A 21,286-nucleotide genomic window follows, 5' to 3' on the forward strand; every position below is an offset into this window, starting at 1 on the left:
TTAGGACTTGATAGAGACCAAAACAGAGATAAGGACTGTTAAACCTCGTTAGACAGAAACACATCTCCAAATGAAAGCTAATACTGCTCTGTGCCTCCTGGATATGAAACTGTTTTCTAGCACATTAAGCCATAACAACTTTACGATCCAATAATCTATCAAAGTTGTGCTTACAGCTTGTTGTGCTGCCACCAAGTGGTAAAAACAAAATCAAAATTACAATTAAATAAAACTAGAAATGTTTAAATTGGCTTAAAAATCTAAACTACAACACATCCAGAATAAACTTAAAATGTCAAAATCTTCAAGGGAAATTTGAAATTCCACAGCTTGATGAATAATGACTAGAGACCATGATTCCAGCTGTTGCATCTTTAACTGCAAAGCAATAAACACATTTTTGTTTTTCCATCAGTCAAATTCTGTATTTGATGTGTGGATTTTCCTTTCTTCGAAGCTAACTTGACCTCAAAATAATGCAGCTGAAGAGCAATCATAATACTATAAATGTTTATGATGCCCAAAAAGAAGCAACCAAATACCCTGATCTTCCCAGAATTATAAACAGATCCCAGCATTTTCTTCCCCAGATTACAGACATTTCCCACACACACCCAAACACAGGCAGCATCTCTTATTATGGAAAACAAAATACCTCATGGTCTCTCTATTTCAGTGACACTGGCTCCCTGCCTGGAAAACCAAGAATAATTTGTTAAATTCCCTTGGAAAATGCCTTTAAATAAATAGCCAGCCTCACATTGAGGTCAGTGAGAGAGCAAACTTGGTAGTTAGCCCTTCACCTGGACTTTACAGCCTCAGCCTGAGACCTACAGGAAATATTCTGCTTGTTCCCACTTTATAGACATTACAGGAAGTTCAAACTCAGGGCATGATCTGACGGCTGGTGCAAATCAGGTACACTTCATGCAATTTACCTCCTTCACAATTTATGACAGTAAAGAAAACTGTGGAACTTCGAAAACCTGACTCCAGTTAAAGGCTCAGGAAAGGAAAAAAGAATATCTGAATCCTAATAAGACTCTGTGAAGAGTTTATTGAGCTCATAGATAAACATAGCTCCTGAGTACCTATCAAGCTATTAAGAAATCTGTGGAATAGTAAAATTCATCACTGGAATGTACAGAATAACCTCACTAAATGCACTTTTTTCCACTGACGTCAGAGGAACAGTTTTTGAGCTGTTTAGATTGTAAGTGGTATCCATCATTGAGCAACACTTTGAGGCAGAGTTTCAAACGGACTGACAAATCCTGTCAGCCCTCAGCAGGTTAGCGGCCTTACAACACACACACCAATTGTCCTGAAAAGGTGAGTCATCAGATGCAACTGTCACTGTCTGAAATCCCACAGTCTGTGAAACGCTGGTCACCCACTCACTGGCTGTGTGGAGGAGGACCAATGTGCAACCTCAGTGATCCAGAGTTTCAACAGACTGGATTACTGGACAGCGTTAACATTTAGCCATCCTCACGCATGCCTGAGTGACTCAGCACCTCCTGACTTGTGACAGAGTGAGTGTGTTATACACCGTAGGTAAGTGTGAAAAAGAGTGTTTTTGTTGGCCATGTCTCGCTGTTATGCATGTAGGCTGACCTCTGGTGACCCCTGTGGAAACATCTGGGTTGGGAAAGAGGAAAGTTTGTTGGGTCAGGTAGTCTGTCAGGGCAGCTGTCCAGTTTCCAGCTGGACACATCCAGAGAGAGTGAGGGTCTTGATGACACGAGTATGAGGTGAACAGTGAGCCATAAGTGATGGTCCTAGACAGAACAGGTCTAGTTATTGTTCTACGGGGCCCAGTATCCAGAGGTGTTTGCACTATAAGAGTGAGGATCTTTCAAAAAGATGTCATGAATGGTTCATGTGTTGCATTTAATACAAAGTGCAACACAGACAAAAAGCCTAAACCAAATCAATTTTAGCTTGGAGCACTATTTGCCTTTAAAACAACATTGCTTCTCTTTGCACACCTTTTCAAGCTTCTAAGCAGGTAAGGTGAAGACAATTCCAACAGTTCAACAGTTTAATTAAATACTGACTCCATGATAGTGATATCAGGGCTTACGTCATCTGTTCAAGGAAACTTCTCAGTTGTGGTTCAGTGTTCTGCGGCAGCATGAATCTGGGATTAAACACATCATCTAATATGTCATCAAAATTCCAACCTAGTAAAACCTTTTCCACAAAACTATACATGCATATTTATTCATTCTTCTCCTCGCCATTTATGTCAAGCTCAGATATCCCCTTCTAATCACTGTTTATGTAATGAGGCACAAAGTAAGACTTTGGGGTGTTAGATGGGTGTCTAGCACATCTGGTCTTCACTGAGTCGACCAGAGTTCATGTCAAAGATCTGAAATGAACATCTGGCTTTTTATGTATGCGACTGTAGTCTTTCCCTAACCTCAAGTGTTTTAGTGGGTATCGGACCTGAAAACACTCCTGCACAATCAAATACAATCCAGGAGGTCAGCTAAAGTAACAGATGATAATTGGGAAGTCATATGACACACCTAACCAATGTACAACCACTTATCTATAGGAGTAATGTAATCTTTAAAAAAAAATTACTGGAGTTAGATTATTTGCTTTCTGTATCAAATTCTCACCATTTGCAGGCTTCTAAAGGTAGCTCTAAATAGTTGCTCATTCAGGGAGGTCAGTTTGTATTCCCAACAGACTGGATACAGCGCAATAATGGCAGAGAGGAAAATAAAGCTACAGTAGTGCAACGTATGACGCTCTGACTATAGTGTCAGTAGAATCCACCATATTTGGATCCAAGAACGAACATGAGCACTGGAACAATTGCTTGTTCTATCTTAGGATATCATGAAAACAGATACTTTGGTAACAACTCGATGCCAACATCCTAAAAATGTCACAGTTTTTTTTTCTGTTGTACCAACAATAGGGTACTAATAGTAATAGTAGATAATGCAAGTACTGGAAAACAAGTGGGGCTCCATTCCAAGGCGTGAAGTGCTTTGACTGGATCATTAACTCTGAGTGCAATAAAACCACCACCAATAGTAGCTACTGGACATAACTCCAGTTCTTCAAGCACGTCATAAAATTGAACAATAGAGAGTTTGATATGGTAGCCTATATATCAAAATTTACATTGTTGACGATGATGTTTGAGAAAGCCCTATTGCTACTCAACAAGAGGGCAGAAAAATGGCGCTTGCTGTCCTGTAAGAGTTTAACCAACCAGCATTACCTTCTGTGGGTTTAACCAATCAGCACTGGGACCTGTTCAGCAGTGTTCTATATGGCCACTCAGAGGTACCTTGTTCTGAATAGGGTTTTCTCTTTCTCTCCCCTGGTATTGAGAATCATGGAATTACAGTGGTACTTCTGCTGTCGTGAAGTAGATTTTCTTCACACAGCAGTGACAAACAGTAAAATAAAAATGAAATGCTGCTGGTGCTGTCAGGCGGTACACTGAAGCTGGTCCCTGGCATGTGTGTTGACAATATCAACATCAAGCAACATCAAGCAGTCATGGAAGACATCCACTGGGTTATCTGCAGCGTCTTCCAGCCAGAAATCTACTATGGCCTTCTGAAAAGACAAAAATATACAGCAGCATGATCTTGATATAAAATGTTGGAAACCATCTTTCAGTATGATTAGATTTCGGTTCTGAATGTAAATTTCTTTCTGTCTTTTATGTAACCCACTAAAAGTGATGATAGCCTGGTCCCTGTTTGATTATATTTAGTTTGATTCATTACCAAGGATGAAAATTTTCATATGAGGTGCCAGAGGAAACTACAAGAACTGCAAACCTAATCATGACTTCATTTATTTCCACTTACTCCCTCCTGAATAAAATAAAATTGCCTGTCCAGTTTGCTACAGAGTTCAGCAATTTCATACTGTATGCAAGTATGCATGTCTTGAAGGGAAACCAAACAAATTCCAGCTGTATACATACTGGGGCTGAGCTGTAAACAGCCACAAGTGAGCACACAGCCACAAACACAAAGCCTTTTTCATGGCAAGATGTAGACTCAGAGCAGGGACCATCTCTAGTCTGAGCTTCTACCGTATGAACACCAGTGGATGTTCATACAGTGACGCTGTTTCCCTGCTTATCCTAATACCTCAACAAGCCAGAGGGGGCTGGGAACAAAGGTGTGTCAGACAGAGGAAGTGTCTGTTTCCTATTATTCACTCATAAACACCTCCACCTTCCCTTTCTGAGGCAATGCTGACATATCTGCACATCCTGGGTTTCTTGGAAGTTCACACACAAACTGCTGATGCTAATGTCTGAGTGAGAAGAGGCACAGATGGCCAATCAACACTGTGACCCAGCAGTAAATAATCACCCTATCTTTTCATCAAGCAATGCAACTCTGACTAACATTCAAATTGTTTGCTGCCTTCTGGGTCTGGTGCTAATTTGGCAAGATTCACCAAAGCAGCAACACAGATGTTTGAAGAAAAGAAAATAGAGATCAGCTGATATAAACACCAGTCTTATGACTTCCTCATCAAGGAGACGATATATATGATATGTATATCTATGACTATGATATCTGCCACCAATAGAAATATGCAGTTACAATGAAAATCCTTGTCCAAAAATTTTGAATTACACAATTTCCTACACAAAATGTTGCTGAAATACATATATTTCTTTTATTATAAGGAACTTTTCTTCCAGTGATGATAGGTATTCATGACAATTAACGAATCAAATTGTGCTGTGAGCAGGACACGACTCAAGACCATACACTGATGACTACAGATGGAGAAAGGTGTTTCATCAGACCCAAAGTAGCACATTTTTGAATTTATTTACTTTATCGGGAATCAGTTACTGCTCTTTTATAACCAGGAGCAAATGTTGACTAATGTTAGCTAATGTAAGACACCTTTAAATAGACGATGTTGCTGGATAAGGTACATTTCTGAGTAAGCTTACTGACTTTATTACTCTTATCTTGACCCACTGTGTTTCAGTATTTACCATCATCCAATCAACTGATAGATACATTGACTAAAGCTAACTGTGGTGATTTTGAGGCAATATCTTAATTCACAAAGGTCATCTTTAATGTGATGGTTAAGTGCCTCTCTGGGCATTGGGATTTAATAAGCATCAGATCCCACAGTCATGTCTCTGCATCCCATTGTGTTTGATGAAAAACTGAGTGCTAGGTTTTTCAAGTTAAGGACACCCTACAGTGAAATCAAGTTTTTCATTTTGTTAACAGGTCCATAAGGAGGTTATATACACTAGAAGACGCATCATGAGCACAAATAAGCCGTCACCACCATAGCTGAGTATCTTCCCCTTGAAACTACCAACATGCCAATGACAGTCTCAGAAATATTGATTCAGATTTTTGTGGTTTCCAAAATTCAGGAACCAGTTCGGTCAACTTGCAGAGTGGAGTTTTCTGTGACTGAATCAGCTTTTGAATTCGTCTCAACTACTCCAGTATAACAACTTAGCATTCCATACTGTAGTTTTTACAGTGTTTGAGCAGAGTCGTAAGTGAGCTGGTGTGCTGAGCTACAGCAAGTGGAAAGAGAGGCAGGACGCGACACCGTAGAATGGCATCTAAGCCATTGTAATGACAATACATGACAGGATTATTTTCATGGTAAATATGTAACTTTGACACACAAACATTAGTTTTTAGAAGTTACATATGGAGAGGGACTTTAACAAGACTTTTCTTACTACAACGATTGGCTCACAGGAGACATTTTACTGATTTGCATTGTCGCTTCATTTCCAGTACAAACATCTGGATCTGCCATTATCACCAAAAAATTATTTTCAGCCTCAGCATTGGTGCTAAAATGCCTGCAGTGACAGACAGAAAAAAAAAGATGTTCTCACACGCTCACTCGTACACAAACTCTTGAGAACAACCCAGCCACATCCCATCACCACTGTTATCTGTAGGCCTCAGAGGAGACTGTAACACTGACCTTCCAAACCTCTGGAAACACTCAGCGGGGGAGAAACTTCTCACATGTGTGTTTGGCTGCCGACTACTACAGCTGAAGTGAAAAAATGTGTTACGATAAGGCTGGAGTGAAAAAAGGGAGGAGAAGGAGAGGAAAAAAGAAAGAGTCCTTGAAGGGAGGACAGGGTGAGACAGGGAGAGGGAAGGAGAGTGACGGGGGCTGTGGACCATATCTTTATTTGGGAGACTTTGTTTTGATTTGGGCAGATGTGGGAGCCTGAAGCGAAGCCACATTCCCAGATGTAGAGACACTTCAGGCTCTCAGAGAGGAGGAGGGATGCACATGCGTGTTGAAGCATGCACTGGGTCACACAGAGATACTGTGCATATGCTCACACAAACTATCATTATTGTCTGCTCAGTGTCTCAACGCTGGGTCCATGTGTGCTTGTGTGTGTGTTTCACTACAGCTAACAAAGCCTGTTCTGTTACATCCCACCCCCTCCACGTTTATGTGAATTTCACAAGCCCTGCTCATCTCGTTGTGTCTCCTATGATCAGCCATACGAATGACGTGACCAGGACAGTCCTGCTACAGCACAGACTGCATGTAAAGAAGCGTGCTCTCCAGCTTACAGGTCTTATCTGTACTGGCCTGCTTATGCTCTCAGATTCAGATATGGCTGCATGTCAATCCACTGGTCTGTGCTCCACTGGAGTACTAAACTCACTCAGCTCTCCACAGGAACTAATGCATTTCTCGTTGTGAAAAGTTAACAGCCATTGCAGGACAACACAGTAAAGACTTCTTCAAAGCCTCTGTTGAGTAAAGCTGAATTTTGCAACATGGTTGTATCCATGTGAGTCAGTGCACCTTTAAACTGAATGCATTTTCTTCTCCCCCAAAACACCGCAGCTTAGTTTAAACACACGGAGCCTCATTCTGGAACATGCATGCCAGTGGTTAAGACTGTGTCTACGCTATTGGGAAACAACAACTTCTGTGGTTATGACTGATCTGGGTTTCCCACCTGAAGTAGATTTCCCCTCTAAGCGCCCCATCTAGACCCATCAAGCTTGTCACAAGTTATGAATCACACTTAAATGTACGCAATAGGGGACTGATTTTTACTGTAGATTAAGATCTTACACCTGAGCACACAGTCCTACAGATGAGGTAGCTCTCCTGGTATCATCAGCTTGTGACTTGTGGTTTACAGTTGAGTGTGAAGTGGCTGGAGGTTGGGAGTCAGCAGTTAGAAAGCAGAGGTCTACATGGATCCACAGATACAGGACAGGAGGTGGAGCTTGTCTAAGAGTCTTGATTGCTACTGAGTGCTATCACAATGAGAGAAAATGATGTGTTTTGAGTAAAAACAGATCTTTCAATTAATTTCTCCTTGAAGTAGATGAATTATTTTTGACTGTTTCTTCTACGGTTATGATTATATTGCTGCTCTTTCCCAGCACAGCTGTTTGCTAACTAAATTAATTGACTTTTCTGTTCAGCTCTCTTCTGTTGGACCACATTTTGGATTATAGCAATATGGTTGCATCCATTCCAAACAGAAAAGGGGCTTCCTTCACTGTGCGTTGGAGCTTTAACAGTATGCTGATGAGATTGCAGAACAACATCCAAAATCCCCACTTCCAAAAAAGGTTATTGTCTTCGCAACCTTTCTGAAACCAGCCACTGTTGAATTCAAGTTCTTTGGTGTCAGACAGTGAGTAGTTTCTGCCATTACTGCTACCTGCCAGCGTTGGCATTCTGCATTTTGATTTCAGCAGCAACACACAACCATGCCACTGTTCCTGGACACCACTGATCCGTGCAGCCTGAACACCACAGTCTACAGGAGGTTGTACCTTTAAAAGAGGAAATGATTGACATGAAACAATGTACCAAGTTTTACAAATTAGTGCTAATCAAAACCATTCCTTTCCTTTGATCACCCTGTTGTGTTGTTTGCTGGTTAAGAAATGAACCATTCAGAGCACTCATACCTATAAAGCCAGCTCCTGCATTGTGTTCTGTGGTTGCCATGGTCATCCAATGAGCTGGTGTCTGCCTGACACCAGCGATGGAGCTCTCTAGCAGCTGTATTTGAGCACCATAGATACCCTTGATGATTGCTGCCCTCTCTTCTGACAAGACCACATGATTTCTAATAACATGCATTTAAAGCAAACATCAAAGACAGACAGACTTATACTTGATATGCTTTCCCTCACGAACACCACTCAAACCAGATTTTCATGTGGGCGTCCTCCTAAATTAGCAGGAATGAAAATTAGCTCAGATCCTGTGTTCTGGTAAATACTCTTATTCATGGAACACTGTTGTTGCAGGTCCTTGACCCAACAAAGCTGCACACATGTGTTAGAACCATAAAATTTAAACAACAGTTTCTTCATTTTGAAATTTCCCACTAAACTAAGACTTCGACATATCTACAGAGAAGTAATTCACCAGAATTTGGCTGAATTCCACTGGTATCGTGGCTTCATAAATGGAAAAATGAGGCCAAATGAGTTGATAATAACTGCAATTACACTTTAACTGAGCTAATGCTTTTCAGACTAGAACTCAAAATAGCTTCACCAGGACCAAAGCTTAAGCCTTAAAATAGTTTTCCCAGGTAATAATTTGCCTTTATATTATTACCATTAGCATTTTAAAGATTCTGAATTTGCATTGCTGCCACATATCAGCAGCATGTTTCTTTAAGTGTTCTACCTTGCTCTACTTGTTGTTACGTACCGAGGCATTATTTTCTACCCTCCACTGCAGGTCTGCCAGTAGATGTGTGAAAAACCGCAGATCTATTCTTCAGTGTCAAAACAAACAACAGATTGTGGATAGTGCAGAGAATTCAGAGGTGCCACAGTTGGTGCTTCGCAGTCATTCAGCTGATATTTCACAGTTACGAATACATTCCATGGCAAGAAATGACTGTGTCAGTATGACATAAGCACATGGGGGTGTTAGTTTTCCAGCATGCAGGGGAAACACCTGGCTGGGTGCTGGAGGCTCTGACCCCCAGTGTTCCACTACAGGGATCATGCCAGGCTGAATCACCATCCACACCTCTGAATAGACCAACCACCCTTCAACCCCCAAAATCACTCTCAGCTCTACAGTTTCATAATAAACACAGCTGACTCTACCAGGAGAAACATTAGGGGGGAAGTGGTTCTCCATAATTTACAGCTTGTTGCAAAGTGCTTACAGTAGTTCCCCTGGCTACTCGCAGATTTAATGACACTCAGCAGCTCCCAGTGAGGAGAAACAATACATGATGCTGTAACAATAATACAAGACTAATATTGAAATTTGGGAAAATCACCATTACATCACCTTCTAACTGACAAATTACTGGCCTCTTCAAGTGGAAGAAAAAACTCACACTTAGCTGTACGCTACGTGGCAACCTGCACTCAACACATTTCATCCATATGAGGGAGGGGGGTCTCCCCCCACATGTGTCCCAGCAGCCACAGCTGCAAGACTTGGATTACATGTTAACTGCCTATGTTGATATTCCAACACGTCTTTGGGAGTCCTGATTTGTTATGATACTGTCATATGCAGCCCCAAAGCAGCAGGAATATGTAACTGCCCTCTGCATGCTTCTTAAGGGCCAGTGTGTGTCAACAACTTGGTGAATTAAACTGGTTTTACTGGGAGCCCTCAGCATGACCTGCTGCTTTTCATCATCTTTAACAGAAAGGTCTCACTTTTAATCTCAGCAGCAAGATGCCTACATCTTTATATGGAAACCAGGACTTCAGTTCTTCAGTATTTTTATTCATGATTACTATTGAAACTTTCTATTCTTATTTGTATTATTATTAACCCTCTGAACCTTAAAACCCAGCAGCTGATTTAAGAGGCATGTTTTAATCACTTAAATTACACCATTACCACTGTTAAAAAAGAACTGTCTGATGTTAAAATTTCCGAATTAATCAAGTTTGTTGGGATGAATAACCAAATTCAAGCTAACCAACGACTAATTGTTTTTGTTTTTAATTCACAGGTTTCATTTAGGAATGCCAAACAGCCACAACAAAAATCAACTACAGTCCAAATTAAAAATAATCACAAAAATCTAAAGTAAGACTGGAAAACATTAATAAAAAATGAGAATAAAAAAATTACTTGGATGAATAATCATTGATCAAATCAATTGTAAAGGTATTTTTTGAAACAGCTGTTTCTGTACTTTTTCACAGTAATCATCATTTTTTAACACATTTGAAAATAAAAAAGTAGCATTTTTTTATTTTATAAGAGGAAAACTAAACACAGTATTAGCATATACAAACGTCGTAAAAGAAAAGAATCAGCAAATTGTAATACTGAGCACAGTTACGAGAAAGCAGTTTAAAATACCAACATACAGTGAAAATAGCAGTTTGTATATAACAATCTGACTCCAGATGACACCATTTAGACTTTATTTTTAAATTTGGTAACCAATTATGTGATTTATTATATCACATTTCCGACCTCTGACCAAATAGATTAAAATTTTAAGGTATTTGATAATAATTCCCTAACCTTTGTTGTTTAATTCCTGGCAGTAACAAGCTTCCATAGAGTACATTTTTTCAGACCAGCATTAGTCTTTATCAGCTAAAGCAGTCTTTATGCATAGTTTGGTTTTAGTCACACAGCGGAGAACTGAAGATCTAATTACTGTCAAACGCCAAGAGGTTCTGAGAAACCTGCCATTGTTGATGCAGTGAAAAGCAGGGACCAGATGGCAGTCAGGAGTGTTGAACTCTGCCAGCCTCCTGTTTCAACCAAAGACCTGTCATATAAATCTGCAGTTATTTGTGGACCCAAGATTGTCCTTCAAGCTTTGGAATAAAATTTCTATTTGTCTTATAGTTGTTGCTAATAAACAGACACAGAATGAGAAGAACTGAATCACATCTGGTCTCAGGCAAAGCTGCCTCAGAAATTTCCTGAAAATCAATTTGTGGGTATTGGAGATATTGTGCTGTCAGAAAAACAAGATAATAGGGGTTTTAAAAAAAAAGCCTGTTTGACGTAGGTAAAAAAAAAACAACCAAAGTTGGAACATAGCAATAGGACATGACTCCATGAAATGATGGAGTAACAACAACACAGAGCGAGGCTCCGTCACCAGAGGCTTCTCAGCATTTTACACTTCTGCCTGGAAACAGAGATGGCAGATCCAAACTCCACAGGGCGACTCGCAGATAATGTTCAAGCTGTCAGGTTGACTGAACTATTGCAATAATGAATCAGTGCTATTCATGTGCTGATAAAAGCTCCCAACATCCTCCACTGAACTGCACACGGTGACGTCATGGAGTCACCAGGCACAAACTCACGGCAACAAAAAAAAAAAGTCTCATTCACTGGACTTTCATTTCCTCCTCAGCAGGTGAACACTGAGCAGTATTGAAGTGACTCACTGTGACTCATGATGCTTTGGACATGTAGTCATAATCACTGCTGATCAACATCTCCCAGCTGCTGTCAAACTGCTGAAAAGCGAGATTTTAGATTTATTGTTATTCACCACCCTGAGAATAAAATGCTGATTTGGTCTTGGCTGGGAGGTTTTGTTTCAATTTCAGCTTGATTAATAGTTATAGTAGATTGCTGTTTGTTGCTGATTTCAATACAGACAGTAGCAATGAATGAACTGTTAGAATTCTTCAAAGAAAAGACTAAGTAATGTACAGGTCTTTGAAGCTTTGAATCCCTTCTTAAGCCTTTCCTGATTTTATTTGAGTTTGTGTTTTTTTTCTAAATGTCTTTTATTTCTTTTGATAATGTTCCTACCTCTTTAACACTGTGTTGGTTTTATAAACCATGTTGTACTTTAATTTGTCTCTAAATTCTGATGATTCTATGACTCATCTGTTCTATTTTGCGGCTGTTTAAAGCACTTTGTAGGCTGGATTTAGAAAAGTACACAATAAGTAAAGATTAATAATATTATTAAATTGTGACTATAGGGTCAATTAATGAGTTGCTTAAGAGTTACTTATTTAAATATGAGGGATCACAGATGGTTTTTTCGAAAAAAAATAAGAAAAGAATAAAGGTTCAGACTACCACATACATACATAATAGCTGCACAGTGACTGCCAATAGCTGGCAATAATGATCTCATTTACTTTTCCAAAACTCTGAGAAGTTGTTTTGAAAATACTGTTATTCATTTTCTCTGCCAGTTTTAGAAGATTTAATCTCATGTCTGTCAGTCACGTACAGACTCAGAAAGTGGGGAAGTTCACAACTTAATGAATCTTCAATAGAAGTCTATGGGAGAATTTTAAAAACACCAGAGGCTCACCAGTTATCTGACACATGTCCTGCTCCTCCCTTCAAATAGCCAAAAAATTTATAACACCTACACTGGAAAACATCCAGCCAGTCACATTGTAGCACTGACGCAAGTGCGATGTTGTGAAGCCGCGGGGAAAAAACTTTTAAAACCTTATTTTCAAAGTCCCCAAACTTTTCAACTACCCCTGGGTGGTACCAAGATGGCTGCTGAGTGGTAAAACTTGCTAGTCAGGCTAGCAGCATGTTTTCTAAGCTACACTAAGCATTATTTCCTAAAACATTCCTTGTATATGCTATTAAAGTTTATCACAACTTCGGTCTTAAATTTTATAGTTTTGGCTATAGACCCTTTAATGACCCACGTCACGAATGACGTCACAGCTTTAGCTGGAGGCAAAAGAGGAAGCCCGCGGCCGGACAGAAAGGCGAAAGACTGAGGGACTAGGCTCTGTCAACTTTTCTAAAATGTCGTCCTGCTGTGATTTTGGATGCCAGAATAGGAGGAATGACATTGGCGAATGCAAATTAAAGTTTTATAGGATTCCACCAAACACTCGTGCTCAGAGGGAACGAAGACAGTTGTGGTTAAATGCACTGAGGCGAAAAGACTGGACAGAGACGATCAGCTGCAGTCAATTCCAGCCATTTTCAGTACAAAAATGTGTTTATATTACCCGCTGTGGTAATCACATCTGAAAGTGGTTTATACCGGCGGATTCATGAGAATCTAAGCTTTCCATCGGCGTATAGTGTTTGTATAATCGCGTTTGCAACCTTCGGACATTCTTTAAATTCCTATGCAAATTAGTAAGTGTACCGCCGGCGGTACACTTAAGTTTAACGGGTTAAAAATGCTCGAGTTCGCAGCGCAAACTCCCAGCCCAAACTAAATACTCCCAGTCCTGCTTGACTTCTCGCTCCGCTTTTGCCTCCGGCATAAGCCCCGCCCACAAATAACGTCACAATGTTTGTAAACAAATAAAGGGTCTATAATATCTATAAAAAATTAAAATGAATTGCTGTCATTCACAAAAATGGTGATGTGGCAAAAAAGAAGTTTGACATGATAACATGAAAATTAAGATGTTTATAAAAGTCAAAAACACAAAAAAATGCCAAATTTAGCTATCTAAAACTGTCATCAAGAAGGCACAAAGACTTCAAATGAATAAACGATTATTTACAACATTTTGTACGTGCTAACAGTGTTAGCTTGTAATGTTTCCATGTTGCTTTGTGGAGTACAATGATATCATAACTGATAAAATGATGTGCACAACTACAAAACATTGCTTTAATGAGACTATAAATGCCATATGGTCACAATTTATTGGAAAATAATGTCTCTAAAACTAAAACGCATCACAACAGAAACACAAGCAAAGAAAAGCTGTAAAGTCGGAGCTAGCACTATCACTTGCTAACACTGGCGTTCACAAGCTAGTGGTCAAACCATACAAGTAAGACTGTAGCAGCAAAACATTTACACCCACTGAACTAAACTGTGTTTCACTGCAGCAGTAAGAGAAGTAGAATGTATTATTTGTTCATTCAAATGTTCTACAATGTAACTTTAAAGTAGCACCAAGTGTTTGAGAGAACCAGTTGACCTGCAGACTGAATGATTCATTATGCAGAGAACAATGCAGCTGTTCGTAGAACAAAGTCATTATGCTGAAGATGACAACAGAGCCAGATCACAGCTCCATTGTCAACTGTGCCAGCTATACAAATAGTTGTTTTGGTGATAAACACACATCAGCCTGAATTTATGATCACTTCTGAAAGTGAGGCGGGTTGAAGAAGTGTTTGCCTTATAGATGTCTGAATAAATTACCAGAATGAGGAAATAGAGAAGTGGCTTTTTGCTTCACCATCAGTCATACTATTGTGCCATCCTCCAACCACCAGAACACGTCACATCTACCTACAGCACAGAAACACTGACAGAGAACTGGCTGGAATGTTTAGTTTCAGTATGTGTAGGTGATCCTACATCAAGCAGTATCAGTATTACAGCAGTGAGTTCTAATTAACTGCTGCAATACTGATACTACACTGTTTACTGACATGTATTTTTAAAATCAGTTTCCCTTTGACTAATATTGTCTAAAGCCCCATCAGGATAGAACATTATGAGGAAGACTGTAGTTATGCAATCTTTCCTGTGGCTGCAGCAATTTAAATAATCATGAAATGGATTTAGAAATTTGAGAAATTACAGGGCAACAAAAACCAGACCCCTGATTTGAAATAACATAAAAAGAAAGTCCAGAACTTGCCTGAAAATCTCCATATTTCGAGTTTCCTTCAGTAATAAAGGAATACAGTCACAGTTTGTACATCCGTGGGTAGATTACAAACAGACTCTGTTAATAGCATTTTTGGCTGCTTTTAAATGTGCCAATTTTATAACATCTAAGTTTGGTCTGATTTCAAGGGGTGCAGTTCTTCTGGTGGCTTAATTTCTTTGAGACTGGCCTACACAGGTCATTGATGTCGCCATGAGATTGGCAACAGCAGGTTTGACTGCTTGATTTTTAAACAAGTTTCACACTGAGTTGCTACAATACAGGTGAAGGAAAGAACAGTTTAATATGGAGGAAAATTCTGAAAACCACTATAAAATACATGGAATTTAAATTAAAAGGGGACCAGTGAGTTTGCTGAAAAGCAGCAGGTAATTTTAGCAGCAGAGGGGGTGAAAATTTTCCAATGTGCTCTGGAGAAATAAAAAGCACCCAAATGAGGCTTTGACAACAAAATCATGATTTAAGATCCACCTACCAGCCTTTGGGAAGCTCAGAAGAAGACTTTGAGGTTAGATAATATCAAACCACAAACAGTCACTCTTAGTATAATTTGGTTTTATGTGTGTTTTATGACACAGAATAAAATAAATGAGATTTGAGTGTGATTTCTTGTTCTAAATGAAGTGCTGTCCTCCTCTGACTCATGCTGTCAGGGAACAGGAGAAGCCACCTTGACAGCTCAACACCGACCCAGCGAAGCAAATCAATGAGCGACCGCAGCTCTTCCCCACCTCACCACTGTGTTATTTCCCTCGTCTTCACCGGGTATTTTTAGACATTTCCACTCAAGTGCAGAGAACAGCACTGAGCGGCAGGAAAAGTGCCTGAGCGGTTAGATTTGTACCCACAACACCACAATCAGAGTTGTGTGGGCTCGAGTGAAACTGAGGAGAATCAGTGTGTGTGATAAGTCGCACCTCACATCAGATAAGTCTGTTGTCGTCTCTTAATACAGTCTGGCTCAAGGGCTGAGCCTTTATCTGGAGCTACATCGGGATTTTCTAAAAAAGCGTCCAGCTGGGGTGGTTAGAAAACAGACGATAGCTGCTCATGTATATTCATACATTCACTACCATTCAAAAGTTTGGGGTCACTTAGAAATGTCCTTTGTTTTTGATAGAATGGCAGATTTTTTTGACTGAAGGTAGCATTACATTAATCAGAAATACAGTCTCGACATTGTTAATGTGGTAAATGACTATTCTAGCTGGAAACGACTGATTTTTAATAGAATATCCACATAGGGGTACAGAGGAACATTTCCAGCAACCATCACTCCTGTGTTCTAATGCTACATTGTGTTAGCTAATCGTGTTGAAAGGCTAATTGATGATGAGAAAACCCTTGTGCAATTATGCTAGCACATGAATAAAAGTGTGAGTTTTCATGGAAAACAGGAAATTGTCTGGGTGACCCAAGTTTTTGAACAGTAGTGTATCTTCTGTATACTTTGTTTCCATCAAGGCACAATTAATCAGATGTTTATAACTGTGTGTGAAAGTTGATTGTAGAAAATCTATACAATATTTTATCATTTCTGTACAGCAATGTCTCGTCAGCCAGCATGTACACAGTCTTTAGGCCTCATGTGGATAGCTTCCATCCACTGAAGAAGACTGTAAAATGCAGTTTGAAGGTAGCCTAGCCATGCTACACCCATGTTCTGAAGGCACAAGGGTCTAGGCACGCTCGACAGGGAGGGAGGTGGGCTAAAATGTTGTCTATCAAATCACTCTGCAGCAATTGGGTAGGTATACAACCAATCAGTGCAACGAATAGGCTCCTAGAGCGCCAGAAATCAGAGGATGCGGTAGTTCGGTGAAGCCTTATTTATACAGTCAATGGGTGAAGCTCAAGTATATTACAGACATGTTAACAGAAAGATTATTCAGAGTCGGTGCTAATGGAGCTCAACGACTGTTGTCGTTTTTGTTATCGACCCTGGCAGAGAATTAAATTTGTTCCCGTGGGTTGTCTAGCGCGGCTAGGCTAGTTGTTTCCGGTTGTTTCTGTCAGAATCGTTGCGCCTCTGTCGTCACTTAGTTACACCCGCCTTCTGACTCTACACTTCATGGTGATTCGTCCGGCCAGTTTTAGGAGAATCCAGCCTCAAGCCTTATGGAGGGTAACTAGACCCACTCTGGCAGAGAATTAAATTCGTTGCCGTGGGTTGTCTCGCGCGGCTAGGCTAGTTTGAAGGTTCAGAAAGCTCAAGTAAATGGACCTTAAGGAGTCAAACTACAGAAATCTACTTTAAATATCATCGGGTCGACAAATGGTGGAATATGCAACTTTCATGAGAAACTATCTTTGGCAGCCCAAAATACTTTGTAGATTTCATATTGTGTCTGTGAGGAATCATGCACAAAACTACACAGAGATGTTCAATATGATGTTTTGCTAGTTTACATCTTCAGACCGCAAAAAATGCAAATCCTTGCATATGACAAGCTGGAGGCAGCAATGTTTACAATTTTTGACTGAAAATCTATTATCTAAATGGTTGTTGATGGATTATATATTCATTTCAGCAAGACTTTCTATTAATGAGCCTGTAAGTCTGTTGGGAAAACTGCCTGTATATAAGTTCAGATGTCCGATATTTTTTATATTTCTGTCTTGTTACTTATCAGCTGAAACATATAATACCTGTGTACCTCTAGAACATATTATAAGCTGCTGTATTGTCCAACAAACAGGTCCAAAGATGCAAACTGACCATTAAACAATGATAATGACCAAGAGCAAGGATAAATCCAAAGAGGTGCAAACCAATCATAGTGAAATGGAAACAGCAAAGAAGACACAAGAAATGACCACAAACAGCAAAGACGTATTACTGCAAAATGACCACAAAGAAACAAAATAGACAAAATTGCCACAAAGAGAAGCAAAGCGGCTACAGTCTCAAAGACACAAAATGTCAGAAGAAGAAAAAATGACTCCAAAAAGATGCAACACAATCCCAAAGAGAAAAAAAAAACATCACAAGGAAACACAAACAACCACAAAGACACACAAAACAAAGTAGAAAACAAAAACAAATACACACAAAAGTATACAAAGAGAGGAAATATAATCCCACAATGACCACAAAGAGAAAAAAATTACCAGAGACACACAACAATCAGATGCACAGTGACTACAAAGAGACATAAAACGACAAAAAAAAAAGATAAAATAATGGTAGACTGTCCACAAACACACAAAAATAACTACAAATAGATGCAAAGCAACTACAAAGAGACAGAAAATGACCACAAAATGACAAAGAATATGCAAAGTCATTAAAAAGTGATGCAAAAAGATGCAAAACAGAGATGAAAACAACCACTAACCAACCAGAGGGACAGAAAGTAGTACAAAGAGACACAAAACTATCAGAAAGAAATTCAAACTGCAAAGACACACAAACCAACCACAAACAGACAAGACAACAATGCAAAATGAGCACTGGAAATGCAAGAAACACAAAAAGACATAAAGGAACAACAATGAGATAAAATCCAATGCGAAAATGCAGACAAGGAAAAATCAAACAGCACAAAGAGATGGAAAACAATCTCAATCAGATGCACAATGACCGCAAAGAGATGCAAATAAAAAGAGATTTATTCCAAAGAGACAAAGAAACACAAACAACCACAAAGACACACAAACAGGGCAGAAAATGATCTAAATGAGGTAAAAAAAATGACTACAAAATGGTGCAAAATAATTTTTAAAAGGCTTAAAAATGACATCTTCCTCCTAGAAAGAAGGGATGGAGATCACTGTCTTGTAATGTTCTCATATAGAGGAAGATCACACTCCAAAAAATCACCTCAGATACACAAGACAAGCTGCTTTCAGTGTCACAAACATGAAATATAAGCGCCTTGCAACGAGCAAACACACCAGTGAGCTTCGGTCAGTGTTACACCTGGTGATGCATTCAGACACAACAACCAGAGCACCAAAACCAGAAGACAGAAATCAGTTCACCGCTGTAAAAAGTTCAGTGTTTTAATCAGTTACTGTCCATCACAGCCGCAGTCAGACTTAACTATCATCTTGATTTATTACAGAATCAAAACCAGGGCTGATCCAGGTACTGAGCCCTGTTTCCATCTCACTGCAGACAGGTCAGAACACCTGAGCAGGGTGGGATGAAACTGAAAGTCTGCTGCCCCACCCGTCACCTTCATTCCTGAACTGTTCTCGGAGCAGATAAGAGCTGTTGTGCTTCAGCTACCTTCTATCCTGACCCCTCCTCTCCTGCCGCTGCTGATTTTATCTGAATCACTGCTCTGCTGTCCCTGTGTCACTGAGCAGATTTCTGCATGGACTGTAACTTCTCCCAGGCAGGGCGGAGGTGTGATAGAAACTGGTGCCGGTGTAACAGGGCAGGTTAACTCCCCTTTCAAAGTATACCTGGTTATGGGCCAAAGTGTACCGCAAAGTTTACCATGCTTCATCTTTACGTGTCAAGAGGCCTAGGCCAGAGCATACCTCTGACACTAAGCCTGCCCCATCAGAAAAAAGTCAGAAAATTCTATTTTTTTGGAACTGACATGTTTATCACTCCTTTCAACAAAATCCCTCCCCCCAAAAAATGCCATATCATTTTGTTTATGATATATTGTATCAAATTTAACTTATTAGGCATTTTTGGCAACTTTTTGCTAATCAAAAATGGATGATTTCATGAGAGTAGTCATTTTGAAAATAGGCAAAATATGACTTAAGCTGCCAGTAATGGAATAGTAATTCTCAAAGGGGCAGGATATGTATGAGATCGTAAACAAAAGGTTTTTAAGGAAACTGCTTATCATGTTGATGAGATAGAGGTCTTAGAAACTCGTGTCAAATATGATACAAACGGTTTTACAGGGTTAAACTCTTCATCGTTAAGTTATTAGGGTTTTTTTTCCAAAGATGTATGCTCAGTCAGTAAATCATTACGAAAGAACATAAGTAGAATGGTCTTAACCTTCCTGTCGTCCTTCGGGTCAAATTGACCTGTTTTAAAGTTTTAAAAATGTGGAAAAAATATATATATTTTCATGAGTTTGACAACCCTGACGTAATTTCTTATTACACGGGATTCATTTTAGTCTGGAAGGATATATTGTGGGCTAGACTATTTCAGCGCCCAGGCAATAAGGTGGTCTCAGCCACAGGTAAACTTTGGGGGTTTAATCTGGCCTCTTACACTTGTATGACGGCTCTGGGTGGTGTCCCTGCTTCAAAACAAACCTCTGCACTGCTCCAGCCAAACATGTTCCTGTGAGGCTGTTGCCAGGCTCTCTGATGGCCCGGGGAGGGTTTGGTCAGAGCATGGAGAGCAGTGAGGCGCACAGAGGAGACCTGAACACTGAGACCTGGAATGTGTGAGGAATGAGGAAGTGTGCAGCCTCAGCCTGCTGCTGCTGCTGCTGCTGGGAAGGTTGGAGTTAATCTGATCACAGCAGCACGGGAAAACTATTTATTAGTGCATCACTCAATGCTGCCTTTATCTGAACGTGTGTGTCATTTAACCTGGTCACTGAGAGCGTGTGTGTGTGTGACAGAGGCTTTTTGCAGTGTGTTCTTATCATAAAAGCATAAAAAGTTACCAAAACAAATCAGCATCCAGTTAATCCTACAAACTTTTTTGGATAATATTCTCCTGTCTTACCTCCAGCATCTGGACATAACTTGAAGGGAACCATCCCCGGACGCCATCCTTCTCTCCCTCCCACCATCCTCCGGGCAGAGCCTGGACCACTTTAATAATCTCCCCGGCCTCGAAGCTCAGTCCCTGCTGGTGCTGCTCCCCGCCGAACGGGTACAAACTTTTGCAGTAGGATCCAGACATGGTAAAACTTCCCTCAGAGCCACAGCTGGTGATGGTGCTGGCGATCCTCCCCTCCTGCGCTCTGCTCACAAGAAAACTTTGCTTCAGTGTGTCTTTCGGACGTGTGCGCTGGTGAAACTACAGTGAAGAGGGTGAACAGGTTGTGTCTCCTGCTGCTGTCAGGACGCCCCGCTCCGCTCTGCTCCTTCAGCCCGCAGCCTCCGTCTCAGAGCCTCGCAGCGATGTCAAGCTGCACACAGTGAGAGGGAAGCAAACAGGAAGCGAGGGCAGTGTGCCTTCAAAATAAAACCACCGACTTATCTATGACTACCAAGCTAACTCCATCTAAACTCCATCTTCCAGAGGTTTTTGTTTTTACATTTTATAAAAACATGAATGCTTCCAAATTTATTTATACAACACCAATTCACAACATAGTGCAATTCATTCATGTGAATATTCTTAAATTTGTGTTCTTAATATCCTGATGTTCTTCCATTTTTCTTATTTATATTGTATACATAGTGTGTATAACTCATCTCTTTAATTTATAGTTGTGTTTGCTTCTCTTACTGTCACTTTGCTGCTATGATGTTGCAAATTTCCCCTTGTGGAACAAATAAAGGATGTTCTATTCTATTCTATCTCATAGCCAATAAAAAGAAAGGAATTTAAAACAGAGAAATCAACAGCCCAAAGTTCCCTTCTGACTACCCTTGTGCAAGCATTTTGTGACAGTGGGAAAGAAATTTTAAAAAACCTCCCATTTATCAGAAAAAAAGAAAGAAAGAAAAGAAAGGAAAAAAACTATCAGCACCGGGATCAGGGAAGGCGGCCCACTGGCTCAACCAGTTAGGTTAAG

General features: G+C 40.0%; 1 protein-coding gene across 1 annotated transcript in view; it reads right to left on the minus strand.

Moving 5' to 3' along the window:
• gas7b (growth arrest-specific 7b) overlaps window positions 1–20,666 on the minus strand; it is an 82,182-nt gene extending 61,516 nt beyond the window's left edge. The window contains 1 exon segment of the mRNA XM_022196767.2: window positions 20,266–20,666. Within this exon segment, the coding sequence (XP_022052459.2) occupies window positions 20,266–20,445 (180 nt within the window). The 5' untranslated portion in view covers window positions 20,446–20,666.
• Between the last annotated feature and the right edge of the window lie 620 nt (window positions 20,667–21,286).

The sequence above is a fragment of the Acanthochromis polyacanthus genome, chromosome 19, assembly GCF_021347895.1.
Source record: "Acanthochromis polyacanthus isolate Apoly-LR-REF ecotype Palm Island chromosome 19, KAUST_Apoly_ChrSc, whole genome shotgun sequence".
Lineage (NCBI taxonomy): Eukaryota > Metazoa > Chordata > Actinopteri > Pomacentridae > Acanthochromis > Acanthochromis polyacanthus.